Source organism: Aythya marila (genome assembly GCF_965140915.1).
Source record: "Aythya marila genome assembly, contig: HAP1_HAP1_SCAFFOLD_222, whole genome shotgun sequence".
In the NCBI taxonomy this organism is placed as follows: domain Eukaryota; kingdom Metazoa; phylum Chordata; class Aves; order Anseriformes; family Anatidae; genus Aythya; species Aythya marila.
Window position 1 is genome coordinate 159,567 of NW_028137561.1, and position 9,723 is coordinate 169,289.

Below are 9,723 nucleotides of genomic sequence, written 5' to 3' on the forward strand. Positions count from 1 at the left end.
ATCGAGCTTCAAAAATTGAAATAGCTCAGGTGGACCTGGACTGGGGACGTAAGGGTGAACTGTTTGTAGCTCGATGGGCTCATGAAACATCAGGACATCTGGGGAGGGATGCCACATATAGATGGGCTCGTGATCGAGGGGTGGACCTGACCATTGAGGCCATCACACAGGTTACCCATCAGTGTGAGACCTGTGCTGCAATCAAACGAGCCATGAGGGTAAAGTCTCCCTGGAATAGGGGGAGATGGCTTGGATTTCGATATGGTGAGGCCTGGCAGATTGACTACATCGGACCACTTCCACAAACCCGCCAAGGCAAACGGTACATACTCACCATGGTAGAAGCAACTACTGGGTGGCTGGAAACATACCCTGTAAACCATGCCACGGCCCGAAACACTATCTTGGGCCTGGAAAGACAAGTGCTGTGGCGACATGGTACACCGGAGAGAATAGAGTCCGACAATGGGAGTCACTTCCGAAACAATTTGATCACTTCCTGGGCCAAGAGACATGGCATTGAGTGGGTGTATCACATCCCTTATCACCCACAAGCCTCTGGGAAGGTTGAGAGGTACAATGGACTGTTAAAAACTATGCTGCGAGCATTGGGTGCTGGGACATGGAAACATTGGGATATAAATCTACCAGAGGCCACTTGGCTAGTTAACAACAGGGGGTCTGAAAGCCGTCCTGGTCCTGCTGAAACCAAACCCCTACACACTGTGGGAGAAGCTAAAGTCCCTGTAGTGCAGGTGGGGAAGTGGATGGGGAAGGCAGTGTGGCTTGCCCCTGCCATGGGAAAAGGCAAACCCACTCGTGGGATTGTCTTTGCCCAAGGACCAGGGTATACCTGGTGGGTAATGCAGAAAGATGGGGCTATCAAGTGTGTGCCTCAAGGAGATTTAACACTGGGAGAAAATTAATCTGTCATCCAAGTTATGTGTTGTAGGAGGACACTGCAGAACCAATGACAGGTATACTTTGCAAGGAACCAGGCAAGTGCAACACTGATGTGAGCTAAGCTGGTGCTGGTGTCAAGAAAACCAACTTCGAGTGCCCTGAGTGACCACTTTGACAGATGAAGGCGAAACCATCAACAGTTTTTATGAGCATTTTGGGAAAAGACCTATAGAATAAAGAGAAGTAGAGACATAAAAATGCTTCAATGGACAGAAAACAATGGTGATGAGACCATCTATATACTAAACTGTACCTGATTGTGACAGAAATGTTATGGAATAAGGGGTGGAAGTTGTGTTGGGTCTGTCTGAGCTGGAGTCACCTTTTCCCTGCAGCAGCCCGCACAGTGCTGTACTCTGCACTCGTAGCTGGAACAACACTGAAGTCACTCCAGTGTTGTGTCTATTGCTGCATAGTGCTGGCACAGCATCAGGACTCCTTCCAAGTCCCCAAGAGACACGCACGGGTGCCGGCTGTCCCGTGTCCCGTGGGTCCGAACTCGGGCTGCGTGGGGTCCAGCCATCACGCTTCCTGGGGCTCCGGTCTTTGGCGACGCATGTGCCAACCGCACCGGGTTCCGGGTCCGACCTCGGGCGGCGCGGGGCTGGCTGATCCTATAATCTGGGCTCCGGTCTTTGCGATGCGTGTGCTGGACGCACCGGAGAGCGTGTGTGACTTCGGGCGGTTCGGGGACGGCGATCCCGAGGCCCGTGTGTGCGGCCTCCGGCGGCGCGGGTGCCGGCTGTCCCGTGGGTCCGAAGTCGGGCGACGTGGGTGCCTGCCGAGCCGTGAAGCGGGAGGCTGCTGCCCACCGGCTCGGGCTCTGGCCGTCCCGGAATCCAGCAGGTTCGGTCTCTTGCGGAGCTGCGGCAGGCCGTCCTGCCCTCCCGGGTAGCTCCTGCCGGAGGCGCGGGATGCGACCGTCCCGAGGTCCTGGGCTGCGGTCCTGGGCGACGCGTGTGCTAGCCGCACCGGGGTCCGGGTCCGACTTTGGCTTTTTCAGAGACGGCCGTCCCGGGCTCCAGGTGTCCGGCCTCGGGCGGCGCGGCCGGCTGTCCCGTGTCCCGGGGATCAGAACTCGGGCGGGTTGGGGGCCGACTGTGCCGTGAAGCGGGAGGCTGCTGTCTGCCGGCTCGGGGTCTGGCTGTCCCGGAGACAGGGGGTTCGGTCCCGTGCGAAGCTGCGGCTGGCCGACCCGCGCTCCCCGTTTCTCTATCCCGGGGCGCGGGATCTGACCCTCGCAAGCCCCTGGGCTCCGTTGTCGGGAGACGCTTGTGCTAGTCGCAGCGGTGTGGCCGGCCGTCCCGATTCTCTGGGATCCGGTCTTGGGCGACGCTTGGGAGCCCAGAAGCTCTTGGGAGCCCAGCTGCTAGGGACAGCCGGCCCCGCGCCGCCCGAGGCGGGACACCTGGACACCGGGACCGCCGGCCCCGAGAAGCCGAGTTCGGCCCCGGACCCCGCTGAGTCTAGCACTAGACCGGTGCCCAGGGATTCGGGCCGGCCGGCCACCGAACCGCACGGGACCGAAAGCCCGCTCTCTGGGAAGCCGGCGGACGCCAGCCCCCCGCTTCACTGCACGGCCGGCCCCCACGCCCCCTGAATTCGGATCCCCGGGACACGACATAGCCGGCCCCCGCTATCCGACGGCCCCGGAATCGCCGTCCCCGAACCGTCCGATGTCGGACCCGGAACCCGGTGCTGCTTGCAAACGCGTCGCACAAGACCGGAGCACAGGGGCTCGGAAGAGCCAGCTCCCGCCCTGCCGGAGGCCGGACTCCCGGGCTATGTCCACATGTCTCTTAAATACCTTTAAGGATCGGGTCTCTTACCACTTCCCCGGGCAGCCTGTTCTAATAGCAAACCACCCCTTCCATGAAGAAATGCTTATTCAGTATCGAGCTATCCAGTGCTGGTAAACAGAGGTGTTTCTCCCTAGGGGTAGGGCTTGGCATTTCCCTCTCCTGAACTTCAAAAGGTTCCTGCCTGCCCCTATCTGCAGCCTGTCAAGGTTCCTCTGAATGCGCAGCCCCCCATACAAGCGCCTTTTCCACAGAAGCCACCGACCACCCGCCGCCTCGCCCCCTCCCAATTCAGGCTGCCCCAGGGCGCCACCGACCACCAACCTCCTTGCAGCACCATGCCTCAGCATCCCGAGCTATGAATGTCAAGAAAATGGCAGGCTAAAAGGGCAAACATGACTTAAGTGATCTGCAACAACTGTAGTTGTCTGTCCACAGCCTTTGTATTTCGTATGTTACTTGAATCTGAAACGATGAATGGATGAACAGAAAAGATACACAGCAAGCCCAAAGAAGCTTTCGTGGAGGACACTTACAGGAAAAAATACCTTGCAATAACAAGCACCTAGTACTCCTGTTGTTTTAAACAGTACTTGAAATTTCCATGTCCTTTATCCTTTAAATTGAAAAGGCCACCCAATTCTCTCTCACTGTGGACCATTAGCCTCTGTAAGATTTTAATTGGCTGAGAAAAACAATTCCTCAAGTCCGTATAATCAAGGGACAACAAAACAAATGCGTGTGTGTGTGTGTGGGGGGGGGGGGGGGGGTGGACCGTCACAGAAAAGGAGGGAAGAGAAAGGAAGAAGAAGGAAAGCACAGCCATTCCTCTTCCCAGTGGCATCAGGAAGAAGTCCAGGCACCTGCCAGGAGCATTCTTTCCATTAGATAAGTAACCAAACGTTATTTATCCTTACTCACAGAATAACATGTCTTTGTACTTGATAGCTTACTCATCTGGTATTTTATTTTACCATGGATACAATGCAACGTGCAAACCACAAGGTTGAGTTTTTTAACAGATATTAATCCTCAGCAGGAAAAGCTATCTAAAGGAAGAAGTAAAATCCCATTAAACAACCACCACCTTAACTTTTTCCCTATAAACAAAACACAGGGACAACCCTGGGACACACAAGAGGACCTTTCCATTCAACGTGGGGTAGAACAAGTACTTACCATAAGCATCCTCATCAGGCTCTCCACTGCTAGCAGAATAGTACTCTAACACTGTCCGGTACACACTGTAGCCCAGTTGCTTATACATGTTTACCGCAACCTGATTTGATACTCTCACAAAGAGATCAACGAAAAATCCGCACTTTCTTTTAAAAAATAAACAAAACACAGTAAGAACGAGCAGGTGAATATATTTCCAATTAAAAACCCACAACATGTAACCAAGAACAGGTCTGATGAGGCAATACACTAATCAGGTATGTTTCACGCTGTAGTAACAGATGCACTCCTTTTACCACGGGATAAGCCCAGTATTGGCATAAGTTATTTTTTTTGGTCACATGAACAATCTTCTACACCATCCAGTGCACTCAGAATTATTAACAAAAAGAACAGGGCCAGCCAAATACCCACAGAAGCCTCATTTTCGTATATATATATATGATTATTTTAATTATAATCCGTACTTTAGATGCATTTACATTGCACTAGCTTAGGGACTGCCCCCTTCAAAATGAACAGGGGAAGAAAAATCAGTCTCACAATTCAGTTGCCTAACAGCAACTGAGGAGACAGCCCTCAGTATGCAAGTTCTTCAAAGAATCAAGCAATTTGGGGATTCAACCAACCACAATAGGGTTGCCCTACTGGCACAAGCTAGGGACATTTCCCTAATGTGTTCATTTTCTGCAGTTACGAGTAAGCTAGCATGAGATGGAAAATAAGCTAAGTTACTGTCTGCAGCACTACATTTGCGTAGTATTGCGTCCAAGGGAACCCGCACAAAGCCCACAGCCGCTAAATAAGTATGTTGGGAGCACTGTGGAAAACACTGTTGGTAGGAAAAGAACTTCACAAAATATCAAGAAAAGGATAATTTATACTGTGTCTTTGCTGCAATTTAGACTACTTCCCATTCATCATGGCAAGTGAGCTTTCATAGAAATCAAGACATTTTAAAATGCCGAGCGAAGTTTTTAGCTCTTGTTCTCTAACTACAGGGAATTTCAGTCATTTGGGGGCACTATTTAATAGAGAAGTCCGGGAGTCTGGGTACGTTTCATGTAAAACAAATACCTAAACCAGGGACAAAAGTCTACAGAAAGAATACTTTACAAGATCAGCTTAAAGAGAAGGGTAATACTCACTTTTCTGAGATTTCTTCCAATAGTTCCATCAACTTGGCAGCCAAACCCAGCCGTCGAAATTCTGGTGCAACAGAGAGAGCAGTAACATGTCCGTGCCATTCTTCCCTGGACACAGAGCCTTCTGCTTTACCCATTACTGCGGACATACAGAGTATCAGCACAGCAGCACCTCTGGGACACTGCACCCCAGGTGTACATCGTTACAGAGGAGTATATGAACACATGCTGCTGCAACAACTGTGGCAAAAAGCTGAACAAAGCATGTCTGTATTATCACTCTATGACTTAGCAACTCTGTACGGTTACGGGTCAAATATCAGAGCTTCAGAGAAAGGCAGACAAGGCCCCTGAAGGTCACATTTCCGTCTGGATTCCAAGCTCTATTGGAAAGACCCCCAGATGCTAGTTCCTGATTTCACCAGCTGCACGCTAACAGAACCTATTCTGACACCCAACTTCACCTACCGCAGACAATGCAGATGGTTCTCATACAGTTCTGCTTCATTGCATCAGACATCATTTTGCTCGTTTTACAGTAGTCTCTTGACTAGCATTAAAAAAGTTAAATCATTTTTCAAAGTTTGTTTTTTGAGGAGTGCCTTCTAAATAAAAGCCTTAAGCAATTCTCACGAGTCTTTAAACGAGCAGAATTCGGGGTCTGACTGGAATAATGGAAGAACAGAGGGCTGCAAGCCAAAAAACTAGTTAATCACCCTAGCAACCAAAGGAAATTTCTGGTCGCTTTGAGGGGGTAGAACTTGGGCAGCTTTGCTAATGTGGCAAAAGACAGCTTAGACCCTGCAAACACGTTACATGTAGCCAAAAGAGGTGGGTTTTTATGTTTGTTTGTTATTTTGGGGGGAGGGGGAAGAGTCGGGTGGGGAGCAGGGGTGTCTTTGGAGCTTGTTTCTACACAGCACCACACAAGCGTTAGATTGCGAACAACCCTTCAAACCTCCTGTCGCACGCAGTACTTCAGAAACACCCGTCACTCACAGCACCAATGCTTTAGGCTTCAACACATAGAACGGGTATTTCCCCACTCTCTGCAAAGGCCTCCCGGGATGCCGGGGCAGCGATAACGAGGAGGGCGAACCGGCAGAAAGCCCTAGTAGCGGGTACTGCTGGCGAACGCCACCGCGGCAAGGTAAGGCAAGGCAAGGCAAGGCTCGGCTCCCCGGCCCAGGACAGCTCTCGGCGGTCGAAGGGAAGCCCGAGCCCGAGCCCGGAGCTCAGCGCCGCTCGCAGCGCGCCCGCTCCGCGGCCCAGGAGCAGCAGGAGCCCCCGCCGAGCGCTGCGGCCCCGGAGCGGCGGGGCCGGGACCGGGGCCGGGGCACTCACTGTAACCCATCAGCTCCCCGCCGGGCGCCTCCGCCACGATGAAGTACTCGGGCCAGTGCGCCAGGTACTGCAGGTAGAAGGGGATCCCGTACTGCGGCCGCCAGTTAAGGAGCACAGCAACATCGGCGCGGCGCCCCCCGAGGCCTCCCGCCAGGCGGCCGGCGGCAGCGGAAGGATACGGTCTCCGTCAGGTAAGGGTGACGGTTAGGCTAAAGGTAAGTGTAAGGTTTAGATTTAGGCTAAGGGTAAGTGTAGCAGAAAGGGTCAGGTTTACGGTAAGGGTAAGTGTTAGGATAAGGGTTAAGGTTTAGGGATAGGGTAAAGGTTTTCATTTGTTAAAGCTGAAACGCAGTATGCAATCTGGGACGTCACAGCCAGAGCTGCCTATGGCAAGGTGAGAGAGGAAAATATGGAGCAGATGTTCTACTCCTAGTTTTTTCTTTATACGTAAATAAAAGTTTGAGCTAATTCCAGTTGGAAGAGTTCCAATTACTTGCTTGGTCATACTGTCTTTTAATATTGAAAGCTGCAGCAAAAGCATGGGGATTTTTGCTTCTAGAAACACCCTAGTTCTCTTGTCTGCACTATGCATGCTTTTGAGCTAAAACTGATTAAAAAATAAAAAGAAAAATCACACACACAAAAAAAACAAAAACAAACACACCACCGCTGCTGCTGCTGTCTTCCTACTTCCTTGTGCTTTGCCCCTACCCTTTCCCAGGTGATTGGGTTTGGGTGCTAGGCGGGGCCAAATGGTATATGAGTCCCAGGCATCCCCTCAGAGAGCTCATTCTGCTTGGGTTGCTCTTTGGGGTGTTTGTTTTACCTTCGGTCAGTTGCAGGCTTCTTCAGGTGGATGAGAGTTTATGGACGCACATCTTTTTGAGGTAACAGCTAGTAGGATCTGTTAGAATAAACTAATGTAGTACTTGGTGCCTTTATTGCATGCAGTTCTTTATCAGGTGAGTAACTGTTGTGAGTAACTGAAGTCAATGTTACTTGGTGTGTTCGCTATGCGGTGCCTATGCGGACTATTGCACGAGACACAGCTTTCTGACATCTGGCCCAGCAACTACTAAATAAGGGGAGGGGAGAAGCTGAAGAACGACCAAAGGACAAAGCCTGGGAGGAAGACTATGAGCCTTCAGTAGGAGCGGCCGCCAGAGGGACCACCGGAGACTGATAACGTATGCACCAGTGGCAGGGTTCGGATTCTGGGAACTAATTAGAATAACCCTGCCTTTAGGCCTAGTAGTAATGAATATGTATTAGCCTAGTAGCATAAAAACCAGCCGCCTGATGTAACTTGTGTGCGTCTTGGTGGAGCAGAGACTCCTGGCGCACCCAGCGCTGTTTGCTTACCTCTATTCCTTTAATAAATCATAAACATTAATTGTAAGCCTATTTGGGACTCGGTCATTTATTACAACTGGGACCTCCCGATGGGTGGAAGCTGTCGGGATAGCTCGGGATCCTGAGGCGTGGTGCTGCAAGGAGGTTGCACTGGATAGCTCGATACTGAATAAGCATTTCTTCATGGAAGGGGTGGTTTGCTATTAGAACAGGCTGCGCGGGGAAGTGGTAAGAGACCCGATCCTTAAAGGTATTTAAGAGACATGTGGACATAGCCCGGGAGTCCGGCCTCCGGCAGGGCGGGAGCTGGCTCTTCCGAGCCCCTGTGCTCCGGTCTTGTGCGACGCGTTTGCAAGCAGCACCGGGTTCCGGGTCCGACATCGGACGGTTCGGGGACGGCGATTCCGGGGCCGTCGGATAGCGGGGGCCGGCTATGTCGTGTCCCGGGGATCCGAATTCAGGGGGCGTGGGGGCCGGCCGTGCAGTGAAGCGGGGGGCTGGCGTCCGCCGGCTTCCCAGAGAGCGGGCTTTCGGTCCCGTGCGGTTCGGTGGCCGGCCGGCCCGAATCCCTGGGCACCGGTCTAGTGCTAGACTCAGCGGGGTCCGGGGCCGAACTCGGCTTCTCGGGGCCGGCGGTCCCGGTGTCCAGGTGTCCCGCCTCGGGCGGCGCGGGGCCGGCTGTCCCTAGCAGCTGGGCTCCCAAGAGCTTCTGGGCTCCCAAGCGTCGCCCAAGACCGGATCCCAGAGAATCGGGACGGCCGGCCACACCGCTGCGACTAGCACAAGCGTCTCCCGACAACGGAGCCCAGGGGCTTGCGAGGGTCAGATCCCGCGCCCCGGGATAGAGAAACGGGGAGCGCGGGTCGGCCAGCCGCAGCTTCGCACGGGACCGAACCCCCTGTCTCCGGGACAGCCAGACCCCGAGCCGGCAGACAGCAGCCTCCCGCTTCACGGCACAGTCGGCCCCCAACCCGCCCGAGTTCTGATCCCCGGGACACGGGACAGCCGGCCGCGCCGCCCGAGGCCGGACACCTGGAGCCCGGGACGGCCGTCTCTGAAAAAGCCAAAGTCGGACCCGGACCCCGGTGCGGCTAGCACACGCGTCGCCCAGGACCGCAGCCCAGGACCTCGGGACGGTCGCATCCCGCGCCTCCGGCAGGAGCTACCCGGGAGGGCAGGACGGCCTGCCGCAGCTCCGCAAGAGACCGAACCTGCTGGATTCCGGGACGGCCAGAGCCCGAGCCGGTGGGCAGCAGCCTCCCGCTTCACGGCTCGGCAGGCACCCACGTCGCCCGACTTCGGACCCACGGGACAGCCGGCACCCGCGCCGCCGGAGGCCGCACACACGGGCCTCGGGATCGCCGTCCCCGAACCGCCCGAAGTCACACACGCTCTCCGGTGCGTCCAGCACACGCATCGCAAAGACCGGAGCCCAGATTATAGGATCAGCCAGCCCCGCGCCGCCCGAGGTCGGACCCGGACCCCGTGTGTTGGGGCTGTCTGAGCTGGAGTCACCTTTTCCCTGCAGCAGCCCGCATACTGCTGTACTCTGCACTCGTAGCTGGAACAGCACTGATATCACTCCAGTGTTGTGTCTATTGCTGCATAGTGCTGGCACAGCATCAGGACTCCTTCCAAGCCCCCAAGAGCCAGCAGGTTAGGGGTGGGCAAGTGATGGGGAGGGGACATTGCCGGGGCAGCTGACCTAAACCAACCAAAGGGATATTCCATAACACCTGATGTCACACTCAGCAATAAAAGGCGGGGCTCTCGTGGGGGAGGGGGCTGTTCCTCCTGAACAACCACTACGCGTTTGAGGCCCTGCTTCCCAGGACGTGGCCAAACATCGCTCGCTGATGGGAAGTAGAGAATAATTTTTTCTCTTTCTGTGCTTCCACGCGGACTGATTGCTTCTTTTGTCTCTGTTTTTTCCTCCCCAT

General features: G+C 54.2%; 1 protein-coding gene across 1 annotated transcript; it reads right to left on the reverse strand.

Annotated features, from left to right (window-relative positions):
* Window positions 1–3,162: 3,162 nt before the first annotated feature.
* Window positions 3,163–9,200, reverse strand: LOC309890717 (N-alpha-acetyltransferase 20-like; the record flags this gene model as incomplete). The annotated part of the gene is made up of 5 exons (XM_082785141.1): window positions 3,163–3,227; window positions 3,942–4,087; window positions 5,090–5,225; window positions 6,431–6,612; window positions 9,157–9,200. 5 exons carry the CDS (start codon window positions 9,198–9,200, stop codon window positions 3,163–3,165), a joined length of 573 nt encoding a protein of 190 aa, XP_082641267.1.
* Between the last annotated feature and the right edge of the window lie 523 nt (window positions 9,201–9,723).